The 27,932-nt window shown below is 41.1% G+C and overlaps 1 protein-coding gene across 2 annotated transcripts in view; it reads right to left on the reverse strand.

Moving 5' to 3' along the window:
• Positions 1–19,712: 19,712 nt before the first annotated feature.
• The window catches only part of atad1a (ATPase family AAA domain containing 1a), a 34,991-nt gene continuing 26,771 nt past the window's right edge, over positions 19,713–27,932 (reverse strand). Inside the window, exon 11 of one of the 2 annotated variants that reach the window (XM_079607093.1) lies at positions 19,713–20,354. In XM_079607093.1, coding sequence (XP_079463219.1) covers positions 20,229–20,354 — 126 coding nt within the window. In that variant the 3' untranslated portion in view covers positions 19,713–20,228. The remainder of the gene's footprint in view (positions 20,355–27,932) is intronic. The other variant, XM_079607092.1, reaches the window with a different exon arrangement.

Here is a 27,932-nt window from a genome sequence, read left to right on the forward strand (position 1 = left end):
GCATGGCCTAAACAAGTCAAACCTGCTGTTTATGATGTTATAACATTATTAGCTCATGCATATTAATTAGGCCATGCTCAAATATTGATATTTTACTGTTTTGTTCTATACAAATAACACATAGTCTATGCTTGTAATGTGCATAGTTTATTTCCTGTATATTTTAAATACTGTTTCATTCCATTTCGAATCCATGTCCAAGTCAAAACTACTCTAATGCTAATAATTTTCATGTAAATCATAGAAATAAAATAGGCTTATAAATAATTTAATCTATTTCAATAGCACACAGAGAATCTATTGTTTGACATAAAAGGTCTCATTATACAGTGATTTGAGGGAGAAATCATTGCCATCGACCATTTGCACTTTAAATATGAGTGGTTTGAAATTCAAACCCCCCACGTTTTTATTTTAATGAACCAAAAATTGCATCTGCACGTTTGCGGATGCATATCAGTAACAGGAACACATATTCGTGTTTTGTCCTATAATTTCCATGAATCAGAAAGCGAGTTCGAAGAAAAGCATTAGAAGTGGAGCGCGTCTGACAGAGCTGTCTGCATGAGGGAACACTGCTGCTGCCCTCCGTCACCGATGACAACCGCAACGACTATTCAGCAAAACAATACAAAATTACACATTCCAACGCCAGCCTCTCATTACACGCACACAATGAAAACTCAAGCTCAAGAATCAGAGATGCTTGCTTTGTATTATGTACATCTCTATAGGCTAAGCCGTTTCAAGCGGTAGAATCGTTGATGGCAAACGTGGCAGGGAAAGTCCCCACAACAACACTTTTGACCGTAAGCTTCGTTAAACCAGCAGAAGGATATTTTTGCTCTATCTTTTCTTGCATCAGTTTTATGAGCAGGATGGATCCACCTCCTCTCATTGCTCTCTGTGTGAAGTATTCCAGATGGTGAGTTCTTTACTGGAACAGGAAACACATCCATCATGAGACTTTGAAGCATAAATGCACCTACAGGCATTAATGACATCAGCAGCCTGTGACATTAAGATAGGCCTAAAAGTGTGATAAATACTTAACAGCTCATACGGTGGGGGGAAAACAACAACTACAAAGCACTGCACAGCAGAACATGTCATTTAAATGTCCACAGGTTCAATGTGTTTTTAAAGGCGAGTGTATTCTTGCGTTAGCTGCTCGTCAGACAATAGGAATGAGACAACTAAAAATAAAATGAAAGAAATGAAAGGATGAAATGAATAACACTAACAGCAGCACCTTTTACAGTTCCTCCTGAACCGTTCAGTCCATAACTACTGTAATTAGGTAGAGATGGAAACCCGTGACGTTAAACTCTGAGCAGTTCGTGACTCGAATTTATGCATTTCAATGGCAAAACTATCAATACAAAAAATAAACCTGAAGCAGTCACGTGCTATACAGGTCAGTGCTCTTTAAGTTTTTTATGTTCATTATTATTGTAATGTTATCTTTAAGACATGAGGTTGTTATATCATTTTGTATGTAATAATTGTATAAAATAAAACTAAAATATTCTCACTTTTTCCGAATTTACAAATGACATCTCATCTGCCTTTACAAAAACGCTTGATGTGACAAAGGCGACAGCTGCTATCCAACAAATAAATCTAGACATTTCTGTCTGTCTGGAGAGAAACTCAATCCACTCACAAGGATTGAGAAAAATGTATTTCAGAAGAAGATAATGTACAGTTTTCCATGCACTTATCACAGGAGGTAGCGCTGAAGTAAGAGTGTGTAGTAAATGTGATTTCCTGCCGTTGATGAAGCGTGCTGGCAGTTGCTGCGAGTAGAACACTCTGTGTCAGAAGCTTTCAGGGACACAGTCACTCCGGGCTGCGCTGATGTCAGGGTGCACTGGTTCACCGCACATACGTCCGACTACCCTGATGCTGGGCCATCAAGTTAAGTCACCTTTATTCATCTAGCGCTTTTAACAATACAGATTGTTTCAAAGCAGCTTTATAGTGATAACAGGAAAATAATAAACACAAAAGAAGATATTTTGAAGAATGTCGGTAATCAAACAGTTGATGGAACCTCCATGGTATAGTAAGTCAATGGGATCCATCAACTGTTTGATTCGACATATTCTTTAAATATCATATTTTATGTACAGCAGAAGAAAGAAATTCATACAGATTTGGAACAACATGAGGGTGTGTAAATGATGACAGATTTTTTTAACTATCCTTTTAAGATACATGCTTGAAAATGAGTCTTACATCACATATTATCACGTTTACATAGGCCTACACGCATTACAATAAACATTTTTAGAGGGGTATTTTTGAATTCTTATTTCATCTAACACTTAACAGTAAGTGATGTCTTTTGAAAGTCAGTTGCCCTTTTTGACACCTGTGTGTTGCTCAGAACTGTTTCATCAAAACCTTACTTTCAGTGAAGATTCAATTTGGACTTTTAATCATCAGACTAATGATAGGATAGTTAATCATCCACATGGGCAATTGGTGCTTGGACCCCAAATGATTGCCACTTGCGTCTATATTTTGTTTATAAATGGTAAATAAACTGCATTTATATAGCGCTTTCACAGACCCAATGGCCACCAAAGCTTTACATTTTGCCTCACATTCACCCATTCACACACCGACGGCGGTGTCTGCCATGCAAGGCGCCATCTAGCTCGTCAGGAGCAGCTGGGGTTAGGTGTCTTGCTCATGGACACCTCGACACATGGTCAGGTGGAACCGGGGATTGAACTACCAACCTTCCGGTTTGTAGATAACCTACATGAACCACTGAGCCACTGTCGCCCCATATTATATATATATTACATGGTAATATTATTGAATGCTTGTTTGCTTTGGTGTTGCCACCCCCTCATAGTCCTCTTGCCACCTCAAAAATAATTTTCTAGATCCGCCCCTCATACAGTTTTTCTCAGTCGCTTTGGTGCATTTCTCACATCACTATTTACAATTGCACAACAGTTAGTTCAACCTCCACAACATTTAGTCATTTGTGCACATCATAGTAGCAGTTTCTCATTCCTTCCAACAAATTGCAAATGCTTTTGGACATGCATCAATTGCTTTCATACAACTCTCTGCTGTTTTCTAACATTATCAATTGCTTATGTCATGTCAGTAAAAATTAACTATACTTGTGAATGCTGAATAGTCATTCCATATAAAACTAATAGTCCTCCTTTCATTGCTTGAGTCATTACATACAAAAATGTTGAACTAGTTGTCAAAATCTGTCAAGCAAATTTTACAAAAAACATTTAATCTTTTTTTTTCCTGAAAATGTCTCCTAAATTGGACAATTTATCTTAGGTGAATCTCAACTTTCACTGATGCGAAGGGATTGTGTGAAGCATTACTAGTTGCAACCAATGATAAGCCACTTCTCTACAATCACTGTCAGAGCTGAATCCCATAAACCCCCACTTTACAAGCATATATGAACCAAGCAGGGCATAGTGTGTACCATTTCTACAATACTGTGACACAGAAATGGAAGGCCAGCCTCGTGGAAGAGGGGTGCGGCCCGGGTGTGGGTGCGGGTGCGGGTGAGGGTGCGGGTGCAGGACGGGGAAGGGGAAGGGGACACACAACCCCTACAACACACAACATCTGCTGACTTTGTTAGACACTCTTTGGGACATAATCCCTGAGAATGAGAGGGGTCTAACTGGAGACCATCTGAGCAAGCATGTTGTTGTTTTGGATTGCATTGCAAGAGATGATAATTGCTGTGATGCAGATGAAATTATGTGGCCAGACAGAGAGGAACATCTGGATGTGCATGAATGACAGAGAGGAACGTCTGGATGTGCATGAATGATTACAGTACTATGTATGCTGTATGTTCAGTTCCAATATGTACTGCAATATTGTTTACAGTTGTGCACAGCTCTACCCAAAGGGAGTTTATGTTTGTTGTAAATAAGGGTGTATTTTTTCTTTTGCACAATGCTGTGAACAAATTAGAATTGCAAACAGCATATGCAGTAAAAATGTGAAACATTCAGTGTCTTGTAGTTACCTCACTAAATACAGTAATGTGTAACTTTACTGTATTTTTCAAATGGCTGTGCACATAGTATATAGTGCTGTCTTGAGCATTTTCAGGTAGTGTCACCAATATCTGACTTTGTTGCATTGGAATACATTTACAGAGTAAACTGTCAAAATGAAAACATGACAAAGCCATTTGACTATCTTTGCAGGTTATCAACTAGGTTTTGCAGTTTGTACTAATTGTTTTGAGAACTGCATTACTGTTGTGCAAATGTAAATAGTGATGTGAGAAATGCACCAAAGCGACTGAGAAAAACTGTAAAATAGTTTTGCATCTGCAAAACTACATGACATTTCTCTGTAGTAACACCTCTGTTTTTGAAGCAGTTAAACTTAGTTTCGTTATTAGTAGAGACGCTGCCAAACACTGTTGAGCGACACATAGACAGATAATTCAGAAATGCTTTAGCAAATATCAATCTCTTTCCATTAACTGCATTAGTCTGCACATCAGTGGCTCAAGTCTCTGTTACTAGCTCTAAAATGTCACTTTGGTATTATAAGATGAGATGCTTAAGAAATTTGTTATATACTGCATTTAAAGGGACACTTCACCCATTTGCATTAAAGGGTTAGTTCACCCAAAAATTTAAATAATGTCATTAATGACTCACCCTCATGTCGTTCTAAGCCCGTAAGACCTCCGTTCATCTTCGGAACACAGTTTAAGATTTAGTCCGAGAGCATTCTGTCCCTCCATTGAAACTGTATATACAGTATACTGTCCATGTCCATAAAGGTAATAAAAAGATCATCAAAGTAGTCCATGTGACATCAGTGGGTTAGTTAGAAGTTTTTGAAGCATCGAAAATACTTTTTGGTCCAAAAAATAACACAAAATAAGACTTTATTCAGCATTGTATTCTCTCCCGGGTCTGTTGTCAATCCTTCACAGTTACGCTGATGGCGTAAGACGCTGATGACGTGTATTTCTGGTGCGCCCGAGCTTCATTTATAGACTGAGGGAAACGCACGCTGTAAAAGTGTCTCATCCGCGACATGCACATTTACGCACCATTAAAAAAATGATATCCACGCAAACAATGTAGAATAGCTTGAATATAGCGTGCGTCTCCCTCAGACTGTAAACGAAGCTCGGGCGCACCAGATAACACGTCATCAGCGTCTTCCGTCAGCAGCGTCACTGCGGAGTCGTGAACGCAGATTCACAACAGACCCGGGAGAGAATACAATGCTGAATAAAGTCTTATTTTGTGTTATTTTTGGACCAAAAAGTATTTTCGATGCTTCAAAAACTTCTAACTAACCCACTGATGTCACATGGACTACTTTTAAGCTTTGTATCATTAGAAACCCAGTCATATTTTTGAATGGTCATGCATTATTCCCTCATTTTCCCCTGAGAAGGGAGAAATAAGTATTTCAGTGTTGCAGTTCCTGCTTATAATGATGTAAAAATCGTCATTTTGCGTCATTCTAAGCAGGAAGTCAAATATCTTTGTAGAGGGGTTGAGACTACAAACACTGGTTCCTCATTTATCGAGGGGGTGCGACCCACTCACGCTACAGACCTAGAGATCAGTGGGTGGGACTTCACTTTCTGAAACTAAAAGCAATATCCTCCATCTTGTTTGGAAGTTAGGCTGCAGGCGCTGTGGAGCCAGATGTGAAGTTACGACAAAGGCGGAAGGTAATTTACTCAATATGGAAGAAGAGGATTTCGAAAGTTCGTGGCTACTTTTACGAGCCACAATATAGCGAAGAGCAGCTGAGGCTGATGGAGGAACAGGAGGCGCTGGCGGCTTCTGCTGCCGAGGCAGAAGTCCTGCCTGTCGCGGACGAGAAGCCCGGACTGGCTCGAGCTGGGGCGGACTGGTGGTGCCTGTGCGCATACGGACACAGAGATAGAGTCCGTCTGCTGCAAATAATTTCAACATTGCCAATTTCTCCTGGACGAAATCTCTGAATCAGACGAGGGCACGGACTTTGTGTTGTGAACCATCCTAGTTCTGCACCGCACGTTCTGACTGAACATCCCGGTACCATGCAATAATTCACCATTTCGAAAGAAATACAAACGAGGAGTAATTCACTAATGAGTTCGCCAACTAACTTTAATGTTTGCGTGAAATTAATTTCAAGCTCTGGTGGTTAGCTAGCTTTGTAGACGGAAGAGTGATTTCTCTGATAGGCGGATACATCATACGCGCCATTCTGGATTAGTGGGAGTGGCTTGCGGAGCTTTGCAATGTGGTGCATTGAGGGAGTTGTTGTCTTTCATACAAACACGCCCTAAAGTTACTTTCTGTCTTTTCTCGGTCAAGAAGGCACCAAATTCGAAAATTATTTTACATTTCGACTACATATATGACCCACTTTCAATAAAGATTAATGTTCCCACGGGTGAAATGCTCCTTTGAGGACAAAAACCTGATAAATATCTTTGAAATATAACATCTGAACAATGTCTTGAGACGTGGTAACCATACACGGGTTTCTGTGCAACGTCATCACGTAGATGCGCGCGCATCTAAGAGGCAGAAAGCAACAGTCTTTACGGCTATATCTAGCAGAAGCAGAGATGACGCGGAGCTGTTGTGCTGTAAACTAACCTAAATGCATAGGGTATGTCATGTTTTTATGATTCGCAAACTTAGTTGGACAATTTCATACTAGTCAACTAACTAACTTTTTACATAATGTTATATTAATATGCAAATTAAAACACAAGCAAACAGATTCAACTCTGAAATTGCAGTTTATTATTGAGTCAACAAGAATTTACAAACAATGCGAAATCTACGTTAATTACAATGTTCTTTTACAGAACTCGGCATAACATATAGCGGTCTTGCCTCTTGGATGCGCGCGCATCCGGTATTGTTTGTATACAAGAAACCTGTGTATAGGCATACTGATTTAATTATTATGCGTCGTGACCACGCTACCACCTCGGCTGTGCATCGTTTTTTTATAATAATTTAAAAGCCCATGTAAATAATTCTTTACTTATATTAAAACAATGCCAGTGGGTTTAGTGTTTTGTTAAAAAATGCAATGACATTCAGAGGTTTTTAAGTCTGGTTTGATACTTATTGATCCCCAGTAAAGAATAAATGAGAAGTTACTGTCATATCTTTGTGGGAAAAACCGGTTGTCACGCTGTAAAGCTGCTACTACCTCATCCCATGTGGTGGATCATCTAATTGCTATTCAATCTGAGCTAATCATAATTAAACTTGAAATCATGTGCTACACTTGTCAAATCAATGTGATTCACTAAAGCAGCGAGTAAAACTGTCAAGATCTGCAATTGAAGCAAATGTTCACACCACATAGTGCGTATATGGATAGGTTTTTTTTTAGCATGTGATTGACGCTGGAGAGAAAAGATTGAGCTTGAAAGGAAGTGATGGGGATCCACCATTTCATCTTTTGAAAACTTTCAAAGGTGATATTCGCTGTGGCATTTCTGCGTGGCTGGCTTTAACATCTCTGTGGTTTTATAGAGCTAAGTGTCAGATCCTGTAGGCAGGTCATACTCAACACTACATGCTGACCTTCAAGAAATGTACACATCAGAGGAAGTGACAACTTCTGAAGTTTAAAAGGATGCTAAAACATTTCTGCTGTCCTTGTTGTCAGCATGTGGTCTCCGAAGAACTGATCTTGCCTCAAGAATGAACTGTGTATAAAGCAAGGTCAGGAAGAGTCTTGTGAGGCCATTATAGATGCACTTATACTGCTTTTGTGATGAAGTGGAGTATATTCGCGCACTATGACAATAATGTGCTGCTAATTAGCATATATTTGTAAGTAGTCAATAAAAGTTGACATATAACAGATTTACTTTAAGTATTAAAAGGTTTATTTTTTAAGTATTAAAAGGTTTACCAATTAATGTTGATGTTAATTTCATCATGTCATTCCTTTACTTTTTTGTTGTTGTTGTTGTTGTTGTTGTTGTTGTTGTTGTTGTGTGGAACCCAAATTATGTATTTAAGGAAAGATTGCGTCCCTACTGACTTTTATTGTTTGGACTAAATGCACACAGATTTGTAATGACTTGGGTGAGCTAAAAACAAACAAAAAACAAAAAACTTTCTAAAAAAAAAAAAAAAAAAAAAAAAAAAAAGGCATCCAATTCTATACTGCCATTGAACATGGATGTATTGAACATGGATATTAAAGTGCCCATATTATGCTTTTTCTAATATTACCTTTCATGCAGTGTGTACTATAACAGTTTGCGAATGTAAGGTCTGCAAAGATTTAAAGATTAAAGTGCACGACCAATACAATATTCTGTCATGAAACTCTAGATGGCACAGGCTAATAGGTCCCAACTCAAGCTGCTCATAATCACATCATCTATAGGGCACAGCTGATTGGTTCCTGCCCAGCAGTGCAGCACGCTTTTAGAAAGCCTCCACCTTCCCTAGCCCCACCTATATATATCTGCGGGTAAATCATGTACGCTATATTGTACAGCAACAGCATGTCTTACTTGCTCACAGCAGCATGTCATGCATGTATTGGCAGTAGCAAGTCCCGTACTCTGCAGCAATAACAGCAGCAGCAGCAGCGCAGCAGATCTAGTCTGCCAAGACCACACATAGCCACATTGTAATCTCCATTACCATGCTAAACACTCTGAGAGTTGTCATGACAGAAATAAAATTATTGTTTCCTAAAAAAATAAAAATAAAAAATAAAAAAAAAATAAAAAAAAGATTCTGAACTGCCAAAACCAGTCGAAAGCAACTCCAGTCTTACTTCCTGTCACATACTTACGTAACAATGTAAAAAATTTGCAGAATGCCAGCCTACGACCCTAATTGGCTGCTAAAGAACATTGTCTCTTTCAACCCGCCCTCAAACAGCCGAGTTGTAGCTGAGGCAAGTTCGTAGAACTTCGTGCTGTCAACATGTCGTGAAGATGCTGTTTTCAGCACTGGAAATCCACATTGCATGCATTTCAAAAGGACAAGGACCTTGTCCTTTTCATCTTCAATTGTCTGTTTGTGTTGCGTCCAGGGCTGCATCTGAAATTGCATAATTCTCTACTTTATACTTGGCGAAAAACAGTATGTGACAAGAAGAAAACACCGAATTAACTGTACTAAAAAAAAAGTACCTGCATGACCTCTAGCTGTCACAAGGATGAAAATAATGAAGACAAAGGAAAGTTCAAAAAGGTTTCTATAAACAAAATGGTTATTTAATGAAAACCATCTCAGGTAATCCACAAAGAGAAAGTAACAACATGTGTCATGCACACACACAAACAACAACCAACAAACAGAGTGAAGGTGAGGAACTTAAATACACACGATGACGAACAGGTGTGATGATCTAATGAGTGTCCATGACAAATGACGAGTGGCGGGAAAATAAAACAAAGTGTGATGAATGAAAACAAACTGAAAGTCCATGATAGTGAAACTAAAGATGAATAAGTCCAGATAACTGTGACACTAGCCTACTTCTGGCGAGAATCTGAACTGTGCTGCACTTAAAAATGTCCATAATAAGCCATCGATAAATGGCTAATATAAAAATTCTGTACAACAAAAGCTTTTATTGGTTTATTTATTTTTTACTTTTAATTATTAATATATATATATCAATCAATATAATCATCACACCATTATAATGCTCAAAACAAAAAATAGATATTCATTTTGAAATTTGCTAAAGCATTACATTTGACTTTAGTTAAAAGATTAACTTAATGTGAGTGTTAATGGTGGCAAGGGCAATCTAAATGCAAAAATACGAGAAATGAGCATAATTACATATTCAATATCAACAAAAATCTGCTAATGTCACGTTTTAAGTCCAATGAAGAAGATGGGATGCAAAGGCTTGATCAAAGTGCATCATATTTATTAAACAAAGTAGACTCAGGAGGTAATCCAATACTAGCAAACTCAACGAAACAGCATGCAGGGCTCAAACAATACCGGACAAGGAACAGAAAAAACTGAGGGATAATGAACTAAATGTGAACAGATGGGAGAACTTAATAACCATAGTAACAAGCAAAGAGCGGGAAAATTAAACCAAGAAAACAGGAAACAACGGTAAGCAAGTAATGTCACGGTGTCTGGTTTTGTTTCCCCGGGTGTCCACTGGAGGTCCTCGTTCCCCACGGTGTGTGTCATTGTTAACTACATTCCCCACAATCCTTGTCTGCACTTATTTGTTCATTGCACTCTGCTGTTCTCGTCATTGTTCCCGTCATTGTTCCCAGCTGTCTCTTGTTATCATTGTTAGTTCTACCAGAAAGACTCGGGAGAATAGATACTCGATAATTATACATTTATTAACAGCCCAGCAAGCCACATGCAATAAGTTCTTTGGCGTAGGCCCCGTCCGTAACTCGCAATCCGAGGGTACGGATTCAGCATTTCCCGCCTGAAGATGGCGGGGGCGCAGCCGACCCCCAATGCGGTATTGGAAGGGACCATCCTGGTGGTGGTGGGGAGGTTGAAGGGGAAATCCTATGGTGATAGGAAGGATGGACGGAGGAACCCATCTCTTGCTGGAGGGAAGAAATCATCTTGGTGGTGGAGGGATGGATGGAGGTGAGTGAAGCGTCAGCATCTGCGAACTCAGACAAGTGTAAGTACGGGTCTTTTATACTTCTAGTATTAAAACGTGATTGGATAGATGAGAAGATAATCAATGACGCAACAATTGAGTCTTCCCAGCAGAACTTACGCTAAAGCTTCCATTTCTGTGTGTTTATATACCCTGGTTGTTTCTTTGTTTGTCACGGATTCCTTATTGTATATCACACCACTTCGGTTCCTGTTTCTTGCCTGTATCTTGCTTTGTTCTTGTATTGGACTGCCCTATTGGATTTTGACCCTTGCCTGGACTGGATGACGATTTACGGATTACCCCAAATAAATACTGCACTTGGATCTTACCTGTGTCCCGTGTGTGGATCGTGACAGAAGGACTCCGTCACAATTAAAAATCCAGCAGTATGGGGTTTCGTATCCTTCCCCCTAAGACGGAGAAGGAGAGGAGGGGACGGGTCCAAAATCTAATGGACCTACGCCAGCAGGGCCAGACGGTGGATTGTCTGGCTCAAATTTTTTGGACCCTGTCTAGAGGGTTGGGCTACAATGACTCAGCATTGAAGGAACTCTTCAATGTCTGTCTGGATGACCCATTGCCTGGGTGGGAGATAAAGGGGCTGGAAATCCTGGATTTTTGGGGGTTTATCAGCTACCTTCATCATCTGAACCAGTGGGATACACCAGTCATGCCTGTGTCCTCTGACGGGATGGCGGACCCTGTGCCGGTGTCTCAGGACAAGATGGCCACCATTCCATTGCCGGAGATAATAGCGCCTCCAGAGGCGGTGGGTTCGATACCACCAGCTTCCCATCGCAAGAGGAGGAGGAGGAAGCAGGAGTCCACCATCCATCAAGAACCGGAGGCCGTCCCCGTGCAGCCCGCTGTCGTCCCGGAGGCCGTCCCCGTGCAGCCCGCTGTCGTCCCGGAGGCCGTCCCCGTGCAGCCCGCTGTCGTCCCGGAGGCCGACAAGCTGCTCGCCCTGCCGCCCCTGCCCAAGCTGCTCGCCCTGCCGCCCCCGCCCAAGCTGCTCGCCCTGCCGCCCCCGCCCAAGCTGCTCGCCCTGCCGAGCCGGAGCTTCACGTCACGTCTGCCGAGCCGGAGCTTCACGTCACGTCTGCCGAGCCTGAGCTTCACGTCACGTCTGCCGAGCCTGAGCATCACGTCACGTCTGCCGAGCCTGAGCTTCACGTCACGTCTGCCGAGCCTGTTCCTGAGCTTCACGTCACATCTGCCGAGCCTGTTCCTGAGCTTCACGTCACGTCTGCCGAGCCTGAGCTTCACGTCACGTCTGCCGAGCCTGAGCTTCACGTCACGTCTGCCGAGCCTAAGCTTCACGTCACGTCTGCCGAGCCTGAGCTTCACGTCACGTCTGCCGAGCCTGAGCTTCACGTCACGTCTGCCGACCCAGAGACTGCTCACGTCACGTTTGCCGACCCAGAGACTGCTCACGTCACGTTTGCCGACCCAGAGACTGCTCACGTCACGTCTGCCGACCCAGAGACTGCTCACGTCACGTCTGCCGACCCAGAGACTGCTCACGTCAAGTCTGCCGACCCAGAGACTGCTCACGTCACGTTTGCCGACCCAGAGACTGCTCACGTCACGTTTGCCGACCCAGAGACTGTTCACATCGTTCCTGTTCCTGAGCCGGTGGTGTCTGTTCCAGTTCCTGAGCCGGTGGTGTCTGTTCCAGTTCCTGAGCCGGGGTCGTCTCCGCCCTGGCCGCCCGAGGGGTCGTCTCCGCCCTGGCCGCCCGATGGACTGTCTGCTCTGTTCTGGGCGCCCGAAGGGTCGTCTCCTTCCTGGCCGCCCGATGGACTGTCTGCTCCGCCCTGGCCGCCCGATGGACTGTCGGTTTCACGCGGGTCGCCGGCTAAGTCATCAACCCTTGTTCCTGTTCCACTCCATGGACCTGGCCCCCCGTCCCGTCTCTGATCCTCCACCATTTCACCTTGTACCTGGACTCGTCTGTTAGCCGCTCCGTAGGAGGAGGGTTATGTCACGGTGTCTGGTTTTGTTTCCCCGGGTGTCCACTGGAGGTCCTCGTTCCCCACGGTGTCTGTCATTGTTAACTACATTCCCCACAATCCTTGTCTGCACTTATTTGTTCATTGCACTCTGCTGTTCTCGTCATTGTTCCCGTCATTGTTCCCAGCTGTCTCTTGTTATCATTGTTAGTTCTGTGTGTTTATATACCCTGGTTGTTTCTTTGTTTGTCACGGATTCCTTATTGTATATCACACCACTTCGGTTCCTGTTTCTTGCCTGTATCTTGCTTTGTTCTTGTATTGGACTGCCCTATTGGATTTTGACCCTTGCCTGGACTGGATGACGATTTACGGATTACCCCAAATAAATACTGCACTTGGATCTTACCTGTGTCCCGTGTGTGGATCGTGACAAGTAAGTCCTCAAAACTAAAATCAAAACACATTAAAGTTATCAGGCAACTGATATTATACTGACAATATTGTGAATGTCTAGGCTACTGACCACTCAACATTTTAGATCAAAATTTTCGATTACATATATTAACCATCAACCTCACTTAAAGCAAAGGCAGAAATCATAAAAAAGGGAATTCCTGCTCTTCTATTGTTACAAAGTGCAAGCAAATATACAACCTTCAATCTTCAACGATCAACATGCAGTCTCAATAGACCTAAACAGAGAATGATTGGTTGGTTTGGCACGGAGGGCATCCAACCCCCAGGGTGATTTATATAAGTATGCTGACACTGGCTTGTATGTGTGTTGTTTTCATAAATTGATTTAAAACGAACAAGCAGCCGTTCTATCAAGGTGGCTTATCTGAGGCAAGTTTTCCTCTTGAGACAGACAAAGATTTATAAACGTCCTCCTCTGCAAAGGACACCGGACCAACTCCTTCCAAACCCTGATTGCACACATCAATGTCTGTGGTAATGGCCATAGTGAAGTAAACCCTTTAACCTACAGCATGTGTCAGTTGGATGTACCGGGTCAATGGATTAAAAGGTCCCTAATGGTAAAACAACGGAAACGGTAAAGGGATTAAAACTGTCCCAGTCGAGACAGATGGATTCACTGTAAAAGGGCATGGAGCTGGAATCTGCTGCTTTGTACAATAAAAGCGCTATAATTATACCAACCATCTGCAGAGGGAGGGAAATTGTCCTGAGGCATTAAACGAACATCTCGGCTGCTAATCGAAGTGTCGTTTTCATTTGGAGGCAACAGTGTGAATTCTCACGCCTTGTCACTGGGGAACCGGGTTCAAAAATGCGGTGACCACCACCGCGTCACTTGCCAAATTTGAAGTGTATTCTTTTGGGTAATGAATTGTGTCTTTTTATCCTGGCCTGTTACTCTTGCTCCGTTCATGTATTTACGCGTTCTTTCGGATTCATTTGCGAGAGTGTGGCCTGATGTCACATCTGGGAATCCAAAAATGGGGAGAAATAGGGCTTTTCTCGGCCTGTGGCAGTCGACGCTATTTTCGTCAAGGTTATTAGGAGTCTGAATATATTCTGGATGGAGTCGTTTCCATTTGTGGCCTTGTCTGTATGCAGCACAGGGAAATATGGGATAGATTTAGAGAGGCTTGATCTGTTCTGCTGATAGCGTAATCCCTCCCTATACCGGTGAAGATGAAACTCAGACCTCTATCTAGTGAAGTCAAGCCACATTCAGCATGATGCATATATAAATCTGGAGCGCATTTCCCTTTTTTATTTTTATTTATTTTTTTAAATGAGACCATGGCCTTATCTAATATTAAGTTGTAGTATAAAAATGATAAATATTTTATCTCATTCTTGCATTTTGCACTCATCTGACTACCAAACTGAAGATGTATACAACTTAAGTAATAAGATGGGAAATTTGACATGGTGTTAAATAAATACAGCCCTAATCCCATGGACACCAATAAGTTATACGGATGGTTTAAAAGTGCATTAACTCAAGCTCCTTTATCTGCTTTCCAAGGGTAACCTCTTTCAATTTTCAAAATTGTAATGTGCGGTGACTTTGCCTGTAGAGATCCACACAATACAGTGCATTTCAGGCTCACTTATTCCCACATCCTCTGCAGCTGACACATCAAAACAGATCATTGAGAGGAAAGATGACTTTCAGCACAATGGGTGCCGCATAATCGAGTTCTCAACCAATCAGAACGGATCACGAGGATCATTTATCCATTGAGGCCATGAGGAAGCATTAGTGAAAGGACTGTGGTAAAATGCATGAAGAGAGATGAGCTACCACTCATTACAATAAAATCCACAGGAAGGTAAAAATCACAAATTAGATTTTTATATTTCCACTGGTTCACCAATACAGCCATGATATTTGCTAAGCCATGCATCACTGTTAACATTGCTTTTATTTGTCATCGCTTGCATTTTATAAAGAAATTGTAAACAATCTACACTACTGTTCAACAGTCAGTAATATATTTTAATGTTATTGAAAGAGATCTCTTATTATTACCAAGGCTGCATTTATTTGATCAAATCAGTAATATTGTGAAATATTTTCATATATGTTCAAATGTAATTTATTCCTGTGATAGAAAAGCTGAATCTTCAGCATCACATGATCATTCAGAAATCATTCTTAAATGCTGATTTGCTGCTCAAGAAACATTTCTTATTTATTATCATTGTTGAAACAGTTCTTTTCCCACAGAATTTATTTTAAATAGAATAGTATTTACTGGTTTCTGATCAATTTAATGTGTCCTTGCTGAATAAAAGTATTAATTTCTTTAAAAATCTGACAAGTGTGATGGATTTGACCAAGACAGGTCTTTATATGAACTCAGTATGAAACATTTCCAGAGCAAAGGATCTGCATGTCATTTTATTTGTAGGAAAACGGCATTTGGTTATGATTTAACATTGAATATATTCTGGTGATTTATGAATTACAAAAAATGGACAGCAAAATATTACTGCACTTGCCAGGTCTGAATGCTGAGATTACTCAGTCGCTGCTGACGCATATACCAACTAATACACGAATGATACCTCAAGTGCTACTTCGATGTTAAATAAGTCAGCTCAGACTGTTAGTTTATCGTTTATTTATTCAACATACAGTATAAATACCAACTGAAATCAAACATTAGTCATCACCTTATAGGGAAAGAAAGACCTGGCCATCTTAATTATGTGACCATTTTAAGGCTGGCGCGAGATCCGAGCAACTGTTAGTGTGAGCAACATGACGTGAGTCCGCCTTCTTTTTTCACACCTTTGCTGCAGAGTTTGGTACAAAAATATATAACTCAGTGGATCATTCATATTTCGCAGTCTCCTCAGAGGTGTTGCATTTTTCAGCCCGGGCTTTGGGTTCTCTCCTCCTACCCTGTTTTGATTAATGCTATTATATGGAAATGAGAGGATGTGGATGAATCAAAGCAATGTTAATGGTTAAAGAGGAGGTTCTGCGCCAGCTGCTGCCTACCTAATGGATATTTAACACAGCTGTCAATCCAGCCGTCAGTCTACTGTACACATGCACACAGGAGCGGCACACTCAATAAACCTAATTGGGAGATTAAAACTGATGGGATAAACAATGAACAACAAACAAATGAATGATTACTGTATCACATGATTGACAAAAGCTTACTGTCAGAAGCAATATTGTGCTAAGAAGATAATGAGAGAAATAATAAAGTCATAAGCTATGAGAAGCCATTTGGCTAATTGCTTTTTTGCAACAGATGTGGTGGAGATTTTGTTCCCCGTACAGTGCAGTTCGTATTGGAACCCATGGGGTAGCCATTCGTAATGTCCGATTAAAAGAAAAACGAAAACATAAAATACATTTTTTAAAAGTATATTTGTACATAACAATAATTGAATGTTGTTTTTTAATAAATACAATTTTTTTTTATATAATATGTGAGTATAATATGAGTTTGCTAAAACAGTACGCTGAGAGGTTAGCTTGCCAAATGTACTGTAAGTTAACTGAGAAAAACACAAAGAACAAGAAATATATATTATGACACTTAAGTTCCGTTTAGACATTTGGAGCCAGTAAGATTAAAAAAGAAAAAGAAAAGAAATGAACACTGTCAAAGGTCAAAGTAAACTTTACTGTAATTTTTAGCACATCGCATGGCAAAAAACTAGAAACAGTTCCTTCAGGAAACAACAGTGACATCTAGTAGTCCCAAGGACTAAAAAAAGATAACATTAAATGCTGACAATAAATACAGACAATAGTACCACGAGGTACACACAGTAAGAACAGTATTGACAGTTAAATAAGTAGACAATATGATTTGTAAGTACTAAATGAATAAATATATACAGTTATCACTATTATTAAAGGTGCTGTAGGACATCTGGGAAAATGCTAACTTAAGCCTGATAGCAGTAAAAGAGTACGTCCCACCCTCCCTGCTGAATGCGCACAGCCAAGAAGACCGGAGACAGTGTTACATGCATCATGTGTCATTCACCGGTGAGAAAACTTTATAGTACAGTTCTGTCAGTTCAAATGACAGACTAAAAACACATCTCTTTGACCTAGCATACACATAACACATTATAAACTTTTATAATTCAATGTTAGGCTGCATAGATTAGGTCAGCCGGAACCGGGAACACTTCCCATAAATCCTGATGTACTAGTACATCATAAGAAGGATGGCGTCAATGCTAATAGTAGTCTCTCAGTTTATCCCGAGGTTTACCGCAGTCCGACAGATTCAGGCCGTATCCAGATCTGATAAGGGACCTGATCCTGGACACGGCGACGATGACGCAGTCTCAAAGTTTCAACTAGTCTGCGAAGGGCTCCTTCCCTTCACCTCTGTACAGCTAAAATGTTGTCAAAATAATTTCAGTTAGCCATGCCATGCCATCCATCCATCTTCTTCCGCTTATCCGGGTCGCGGGGGCAGCAGTCTAAGCAGAGATGCCCAGACTTCCCTCTCCCTAGCCACTTCCTCTAGCTCTTCCGGGGGGACACCGAGGCGTTCCCAGGCCAGCCGGGAGACATAGTCTCTCCAGTGTGTCCTAGGTCTTCCCCGGGGTCTCCTCCCAGTGGAACGCGCCCGGAACACCTTCCCGGGAAGGCGTCCAGGAGGCATCCGGAACAGATGCCCGAGCCACCTCAGCTAACCCCTCTCGATGTGGAGGAGCAACGCCTCTACTCTGAGCTTCTCCCGAGTGACCGAGCTTCTCACCATATCTCTAAGGGATCGCCCAGCCACCCTGCGGATAAAGCTCATTTCGGCCGTCTGTATCCGGGATCTTGTCCTTTCGGTCATGACCCAAAGCTCATGACCATAGGTGAGAGTAGGAACGTAGATTGACTGGTAAATCGACCACAACAGACCGGTACATCGACCGCATTACTGCAGAAGCTGCACCGATCCGTCTGTAAATCTCCCGTTCCATCCTTCCCTCACTCGTGAACAAAACCCCAAGATACTTAAACTCCTCCACTTGAGGCAGGAACTCTCCACCAACCTAAAGTAGGTTTGCTACTTCCGACTGAGGACCATGGACTCGGATTTGGAGGTTCTGATTCTCATCCCAGCCGCTTCACACTCGGCTGCAAACCGTCCTAGTGCATGCTGAAGTTCCTGGTCTGAAGGGGCCAACACGACAACATCATCTGAAAAAAGCAGAGACGAAATCGTGTTGTTCCCAAACCAGACATCCTCCGGCCCCTGGCTGCGCCTAGAAATTCTGTCCAATTATGAACAGAACCGGCGACAAGGGGCAGCCCTGCCGGAGTCCAACATGCACCGGGAAGAAGCATTGCCCTCTACTGCCGGCAATGCGAACCAAGCTCCTGCTTCGGTCGTACAGGGACCGGACAGCCCTTAGCAAAGGACCCCGGATTCTCCAAATCCACAAAGCACATGTGGATTGGTTGGGCAAACTCCCATGAACCCTCCAGCACCCTGTAGAGGGTATAGAGCTTGTCCAGTGTTCCACGGCCGGGACGAAAACTGCACTGTTCCTCCTGAATCCGAGGTTCTACTATCGTCCGGATTCTCCTCTCCAGTACCCTGGCATAGACTTTCCCGGGGAGGCTGAGAAGTGTGATCCCCCTGTAGTAGGAACACACCCTCCGGTCCCCCTTCTTAAAAAGAGGGACCACCACCCCGGTCTGCCATCCCAGAGGCACTGTCCCCGACTGCCACGCGATGCTGCAGATGCGTGTCAAACAAGACAGCCCCACAACATCCAGAGACTTGAGGTACTCAGGGCAGATCTCATTCAACCCCAGGTGCCTTGCCACCGAGGAGTTTCTTGACTACCTCGGTGACTTCAGCGTGAGTGATGGACGAGTCCACCTCTGAGCCCTCAGCCTCTGCTTCCTCAATGGAAGACGTGACGGCGGGATTGAGGAGATCCTCGAAGTATTCCTTCCACCGTCCGACGACATCCCCAGTTGTGGTCAACAGCTGCCCACCTCCACTGTAGACAGCGATGGTAGGGCACTGCTTCCCTCTCCTGAGGCGCCGGACGGTTTGCCAGAATTTCTTCGAGGCCAAAAGCCATGCCAAAAAAGGTAATTTGTTGATGTCAATTTGTAAAGAAAAGCCTGCGGACATATATATTCAAACGCGCATACCTATAGACTAAACACGTAATACGCACGTGCATGCCGTCAGCGTTTTCACAGGTTTGTGTTTTTGAAGTTTGCGCAGAGCACCTTTTTTTCAACATTTTTCAAGGCTTGCACCTTGGAACCTATTTCAAGGTTTGCATTCTCGAGGCCCTAGACACTGTTTTGTGCAAATGAGCGAGCATTATTTAAAGGGAAATAATGATAAGTCCATTAGAATGAAAACTAAACTGACAGTTCGTGACAGCAGTCAATTTAATACCGAATGCACGGATCTACACAGACATGCATCCGTTTTTCTCCCAACTCTTTACGTTCACTAAAGACATAAAAGACTGCGTTTATGTAAACCTTGTATTTATTTGACAGCTAAAGCGCAATAAGAACTAGTTGTCACTCGCTGTTTGACAGGCTTTTAGCGTGTGCGCGCTTCGGGTGTACGCACTCAGGAAAGCTTATGTCAGAACAGCGTGCAAATAAAATGTTAACTGACAAGGCTTTAAAACGCATGCAAATAATACACTTTAATGATTGCGAAGAACTGCACTTTCATGTGCGTGTAACCCTACCTCTGCGTTGCTAAACATGTGATGTGAATGTACCTTGCGTTGTACAGAATAGAGGCTTATGGTGGGACGCAAGCGCCAGAACTGCAACTGATAGCATGTGTGCACTGTAGCACGATACTATGATCTCTCTTCAAAAGCAGATCGTGGAGACAATTTAATTGTTCACTAACTAAAATTATTATATCGCACCCCCATACGAAGCAATATGATAAAAGACAAGTGTGCAATAAACAACTGTGTTGAAAAAATAGCCTGTTTAAATTCGTGGCCCGAATCTAGATGTACAGGTAAGTGCCGGAACCATTCGTTATATAATAGATAATTTTATTCTAACCATAAGTCCATCCCACAAAGCACTGCCGAGTCCGACACTTTTACTTTCTGTGGGAAGTAGAAAACAAGCTAATACATTGATCCTGAGAAAGCCTCTCTTTCATCCAAGAACATTCACCCACCACGTATCCTTGTTTTTTCATTCCGGTCACAGCCCTCAGCGTTCACCCCGGTCCTGAAGCTCTGACATAAATCTGAAGCTGATCTCTGACAGGCACCCCGCTGCGCTGCATCAGCCATCTGAGAAATAACATTATGAGATACATTATGAGCAATTCAAATATGGAAACCAGTTTATGCTAATATTGATCTGCCTATTGATTTAAATAATGATGCAACTGGAAATGATAGGATGTTCAGGGAGGAGGGCATTACTCATTTGTGTAGAAAAATATTTTCTTGCCATCTGTAGAGAACAAACTTGATTTAGATGAAAAGAATAAATGTAGAGAATCACAATAAAGGTCATTCACTAAGATAGGCAGCCAAATGCACTGAAGCATTGACGGAAATCCTTTGAAAGAGACACAAGCAAGACTTGAACAAAGGCAGGAAGACAAAAAAAAGGAGGAATAAATTAAATATCAGGTTGAATATGGGTGATGATGTTTTTAATGCTCTTCAATTTAATCAGAAATAATTACTAAAGTGACAATGGGCTCAGGTTATTGAATTTTCCTCTCTTGCATACATTTTTGGAGGTGATGATTACAAAGGTATATGAAATAACAAAAAAAAATCTTCAAAGCTGATCCTTTGGGGAAGCCGACTGACGCGCGCACACACACACACACACACACACACACACACACACACACACACACACACACACACACACGCACACACACACACACACACACACACACACACACACACACACAACAACAACAACAAAACCATAGGAAGTACAAGATAATAATATAAGACATTGCGAATGGTACAAAATCTCTCACTGCTACCTTAATTGCAAAGGCTTTTAGCTTGTTTTTCCACAACGTACACCTGTACCACGGCACAGCAGGAAAAAGAATCATTACAGACACAGACATCCTTTTAAAACTGTCACGTAGAGCATGAATCAGCCATGCAAGATCTTCCCAGACATAATGAGACTAGCATGGGTCACGTCTGCATGTCGGCCTACTTTTTTTTTTTACGCAGTTTTCTATGGTCATATCAAACCGCTGCGCATTCCTGTTTTCAGCTCTCAGCTTATTGAGCACAGAGGTACAGCTGTAATTAGGTCTGGTGAAGAGACAAAGCTGCACCGAATTGACTGGATTCCTGCTGACACCCGGCTTTCTTAACACCAGCCTGAACGAACACGTGCTTTCTCTCACCGGTGAGAAAGAAACAGCAAGGACGGAAAGAGGCAAAAATGAAAGGCTTCCTGGCAGTCTAAAAATACATGCTGTATATAATCTAAAAAATTACAGAGGGGGTGTGAGAAAATTATTTTACACCTGCTGATTCTAAGAATGTTTTAGAAACAGCTTGGTCTTAAGAAAATTAGGCAAACCATGCGAGCAATACACACGTTTCATTTAATTGCCCGTTGCAAGTTGCAACCCATTTGACTTCCATAATGTTAATAAATTGATAAGTTAATAAAAAAAAGCAGAAAAAAGTTGTGTGAGAGCAAGAGCAATTTATTACATTTTGATTAAACGTTAAAGAGTCAAGTAGCCTTTTCTTTCTTTTTGGAATAACATGCACCAATGAATCGTTCATAGTAATACCAGGAAGAAAATAAATGTGTAAGTAAGTTAGTACATTTTGATGTCATTTTGACAAACAATTAAAGGTGCAGTAAGTGATTTCTGAGAATCACTATTGAAAGTAAGCACTAAAACACACTTGAAGCCAATCAGCAGAAAGGGGGGTGTCCTCTCATGAGGGGGAGGTGCCTGTGCTGCATTGCGTGTTTGTGAATTTGGGGGTGGAGCTATCAAGATAGGGGTGTGATACTTCTGGGGTAGGGGAATATTTGTTTTTGTTATTTCAAATATCAACAGTGTTTCTCAGAAATTGCACCTTACTGCACCTTTAATTAACACAATATTTTATGAAATATATATAAAAAACATTATAATATAACATAATATATAATATACTCTACCATTCAAAAGTTTAGGTTTGGTGAGATTTTTTTTTTTTTTTTATGTTTATGACCATAATTAAACACTATACAAAAATTTAATAAATATTGTAAAAATATTATAATTTAAATGTTTTTATTTTATTTTCATATATTTTAACATTAAAATGTATTCCTGTTATGACAGCTTAAAGTCCCCCTGTGGTGAAAAACAAGCTTTTAATGTTGTTTATGTGTCTATGTGGTGTTTTTAATATGCTTTAAGACAAACCATGTTCAAATTCACAAGTTAAAACTGCAGTGAACCAAACAGCCTCAAAAACACAGGTTGAAATCGCTGGTGTTTCTGACGTTACAAGGTATCTTGTAACCAATCAAGTCAACGTGTGATCGCCAACGAGTTGATCTCTGAGCTGGTGTGAGTGAGTGGAGGCGGGGCTAATTCATAGATCCACATATTCTAAATGAGGCAAGGGTGTAGAGTTACATTCAAGCTATTTTGAGGCATGACGGATGTTTTTCCAAGGATTTTTTTTTAACAAATATGTTGTTTTGGTGATTAAAGGTGAGTTTTAAGCGATACAATGGTTGACTACAGGAGGACTTTACATTTTAACAGCCATTACTCTAGTCTTTAGTGTCATATGATCCTTTAGAAAGCAGGCTAATATGCTGATTTGGTGCTCAATCAACATTTCTTATATTACAATGTTAACTGCTTAATATTTTTTTGTGGAAACTGAATACTTAGGAATCATTGATTAATAGAACGTGAGAGAACGGAGGAGCTATGGAAGCATAAAAGGAGGAGTGACGGCAGTGAAGGACGAGAGAGGACCAGGCCTGGACATTTATGTTATGTTATGTGTGTGCAACAGTCATCTGTGTGGGGCTGCTGCTTTTACTTTCATTTTGTGTTTGTTTTGGAATGAAAGTTTCCTGATCCTTTAACATTGTTTCATAATATAATATAATACAATACAATATAATATGCCAGACTGTCACTTATTATAAGACACAAATTAAATAACAACTTCATGTTCTTCCTCTGGATTAGAATCTAAATCACCCATGACAAAACATATCTCCACTATCCCCACTGTCAGTGATGCCTTATGGGGTCAAGCCTACATTACTTATCAAGAAAGGTAAACTATGAGTCAAATCAAACAAGCAGCACAACAAACAAAAACATGTCATGTAAAAAACAAATTAAGTGGAGGCTAAAGTAGCAAAAAGCATTTCAAAGGCTTTGAAGCTAAAGATCACTTGAGAAAGCATAGTGAATCCATGTGCTTTGCATGTTGTTTATAAGTGGACACAAAACTAAAAATGGGTCAGACAATATACCTCCCGCCATCCCACTGAGATCTACATGTTCTGCCCTTCAGGAAAAGAAGGTGGGAGGTGGATGTGGATGTGGACAGAGCATGTTTGTCAGGGAGCATGTGCTGGAACAAGTACTAGGGCAGAATGACTCAGGGGACCTAGTTTTTCATTAGCCTTTACCAAATTACAAAATATACAAACATTAGTTTGATTTTTTTTTTCATTTTAGATGATTAAATGGGTCATAAATGGGTTTATAAAACCAGTTCTGAATGGAGAGTTACAGCTATCCTAAAACACAAAACCGCAAAATCAAAGCTCTGCACATGGATACAATACAAACCCTACAAAGTATTTGGATTGTCAACCGAAAAATGAAAACTCATAATTTACTCACCCTTTAGGTTATTCTAAACCTGTATGCATTTATCTTCTGCTGAACACAAAAGACTGAACACGTTGATAACCAAACAGAAAGAAGACATTTTGAAGAACGTTGATAACCAAACAGTTTCGGTTACAGTTGACTTCCATAATATTTTTTTTACATCTTTTTACCTCAACATTTTCCGTTGATTATTTCTTGTCAGTATTAATTCAAAGCCCTCAGTTCTTTCAGTTCCCTTGTCCGGTATTGTGTGTTTAATGTTTTTGTGTTTATGTTTTTTCTCCTGCGACCTCCTGAGTTCCTTGTGGATTTAATAAAAACAGTTTTTTTTATCTACTTCTTTCATCGTGCAGGTTAGCCTACTACAACCACAACGTGACACATATAAGTCACACACTTAAACATGAATGGATGTCATTGTATCAGATAACAAAATATAAAACATGCTTCTTTAACATAAATATACTTTAACTCTTTCCTCGCCAAAGACAGAATTTCCCGTTATTTGTGAGAAAACGCGTTCCCGCCAATTTTCCGGGTTTCCATGTTTTCACTGTTATATGGTAGGGGGCGCTATGACGCATCTTCTGAATGAGTACTGCATCTCCTGATCAAAACACATGCGAAGATGACGCAGAAACAAGTCATCTCATGTCTAATCATATGCATATGTAAAATAATGCATTAAAAAACAGCATAAGTCAAAGCTGCTTACTGAATTAAATGTCGACCCAGGTTGAGTTACAGAACTGTGCAAACATTAGGGGTGTTGATGGACTCTACTCCATCTATGTTAGATCATCTACTTTGTCTTTGACAAAAAAAAAAAAATTCTCAGCTTTTTGTTCAAAATGTTGCTTTTTTTAATGGAACTTACCCATATTCAAGTGTTGATAAAAAAAGAATGCATTAAACTAGAATAAAACAAGTTTGTTTGTTTTTTTAAGCAGGGGGGGTCTGTTCTTTGTTCTGATATATTGCATGTTCAGATATTCATACAACAAAATATTCTGGGGGCCATGAATTTTTGTGAAAATTATCAAAAGTGCGGGGAAAGAGTTAAGCAATACATAAATACAACTGAGAGGTTTCAAATAAAAGTTACCTAAAAGTAATTGCAAAATGGCAATAAAAGTGTTGAAAAGGTTATTCCTATAAGGAAAAGGTCTATATAGTTTGTTTGCAAATATTGCCATCTAATGCCATACAATTCTAGGGTGTCCAAAAGTGTCATTGTCCATTGTATATACAATTTGGCTAGTTAGTCCATCTTCTCGTGGAACGCTTTCCAAAGAATTTATCTAAAGTGCAGCCGGAGAGTGGCTCTAAAGACATAAATGTTCACATATCACTGAATAACAAATGTAGGATTGACTCTGATCCCAACAATTCCAACCTCATCTTAGTCCTAACCAATCCCTTCTATAGCCTGCTTCTTAAAACTAGCAGCTCATAGATTGGAGGTCCAAGTCTTGGATTATTTCTTCAGTCACGCTGGTCCACAGCAAGATTTCTAATTTGCCACAAATCTGCTCCCATTTCCTGCGCTGACGCCCAGAGAGCCTGGAGCCGACCACACAGTGAAGCCCAATAATGGCAGCTGAGCTAAAGCGTCCGACTGAGGAGGTAACATAGCAAGCTTTTCTGCCGCCGCTCCACGGGCTCCAGTGCAGAATGTCAAGCTTTTGAGCAACAGGGCGAGAGTAATGTCACAGCAGGAGGTGGCTATGCACAGTTTATCATAGATTCAAGACCAGGAACATGGCAGGAGTGTGCAGTCACATGTAACTTATGATGGGTTCTTCATTTACTAGCTCCCAGAATGTCACATCTCTTTTCATTTTTTTGTTTTGTTGCCAAAATGATGTCGGTTTATCTTTGTCAACATCTTCAGCTAAGCCAGCACTGCTTTAATCTGTCATCTGATCAATGACCTGTCATCCTGTCCGATATCAGGAATACAAAATACTGTAAAATAAGGGTCCTTTTTTGAATAGGCAAGCAGTGCTATTGCTATTTATCATATTTAAAGGGATGGTTCAACAAACACAAACACACACACACACACACACACACACACACACACTTTCCGTCATCCCTGATGTTGTTTTCAAACCATGGTAAAATAGTTTCCATGAAATACAAAAGTGCACAGCTCTTACTATACAATGACAATTCATAGTGAATTCTACACCCTTGCCACATACTGTATGTCAGCTCCAGAAAAGACAACAAACACCATGGGCCCTATCTTGCACCCAGCGCAATTGACTTTGTACACCGATGCATGTATCATTCCTATTTTGCACCCGCGCACAGCGGACTTTTCCCTCCACAGACGAACGTCGGTAAATTAGGTAATGAACTTGCGCTTGCGGGGGCGGTTCGGCGAAAAGAGGAGGCGTGTTCCGGCGCAAAAGTTCCCTGGTGCTATTTTCCAGTTTTAGAAAGCAATTCCGCCACTGACCAGGAAAAACCCAGTCTAAAGACAGTGGCGCGTTACGTGTGCTTGGCCATAATGTAGCGTGTTAACGCGCATACACTTTGATTCTCTAATATAAACAGACGCAGCAGTTTTCATTTTTGCAAATCATACATTATTACAAGGAAAAATATTAACACAGGAGGGAAATCATTGTTGTGTCCATGAGATGTGAAAAAAATCTATCTAGATTTAAAAAAAAAAAAATCTGGATTAAGCTACACATTTACCCAAATGATACGCCTGTTTAACCGAAGCTAATTTGGGTGGGTTTCTCCCATCATCCCCAATGTCACTTCTCTGTGTTTTACGGTCCTGACGAGAACGTCGGTCTCCTCGGCTGTGAATCACTCCTGGCGTGCGCTGGCAAATCCGCCGTTATGCATTCCGCGTTAGAACAAGCGCGCTTGCTCTTAAAGGGAATGTGAGAGGACTCTCTGATTGGTTTATTTCACATTACGCCCAAACCACACCTACTGTATGAATAATGAAGCTGCTTCAGAGCAACCCCTTTTAGATTTGCGCCGGGCGCAAGAGGCATTTATCCCGCCAGGAAAATAACAACAGCGCCGGGATCCGCCCACAAAGTTACTTGCGCTTTGACACTTGCGTTTCAGATCGTTAAAATAGGGCCCCATATGTTTAATAAATGTAGTCAATATGGCTGCTAATAGATATATAGTAAGCATATAAGATATACTGCTGCTGCTGCATAAATACTGTATACATACATAAATCCCATAAAAGATCTAGGCAGGTGGAGCTGGGGGAGGTGAAGGACCAACTAGAGACCAATCAGCTTGTGCCATGTAATGATGTGATTGCTTGCAAAATTTTATGTAAAGGACCTACCAGCCTGCGCCAGCCTGCACCACTCATGTAAAAATCGAATACAAATTTTGGTTTGATTGCCTTCGTTTTCTTTAGGTAATTTGACACGTTTCTCATTGTAGATATGGTCTGTATCCACACATTGCCCCATGCTCCTGTATAAGCGCATCTGTCTCACACACTGCCAAAAAGACAGCAATGAGATTAAATTGAATAGTCCCACAGGAGGTTTAACATGCTAGGTCCTCAAGACTCCTGGGACGAAAAAAAAAGGGTGAGTCATAACAAGCTTGAGAACAATTCTCTGTCACTGTACTTCTCTCTGCCTTAAATTACCTTAATTGTTTTTACCCCAGTACTGGAATAAAAATCAAGCATTGAAGGGCATTCTGATTGTTTGGTGTAAAACACTGAAACAATAGAGACAATGATTCTCATTTACTTATAAAGGCATAGGTAAGTGTTCTTAAACATGCATATTCACAAAATGTCTACCAGATTCACACAAAAGGTGTCCACATAAATGCTTACCCTTCTCTAATGATGAAGAATTACTAACAGTGCACTGTAGCATCTCCATAAGGGTTTTCTGCACAGCCTTTCCTGTACAGCCAGTCATGCAATCATATCCTTATGCGGCCTAAAGATCAACTTTCGTCTCAGAACACTCAAGATCTCTGAGTAAAGCCA

This window comes from Phoxinus phoxinus, assembly GCF_949152265.1.
Source record: "Phoxinus phoxinus genome assembly, chromosome: 3".
In the NCBI taxonomy this organism is placed as follows: Eukaryota; Metazoa; Chordata; class Actinopteri; order Cypriniformes; family Leuciscidae; genus Phoxinus; species Phoxinus phoxinus.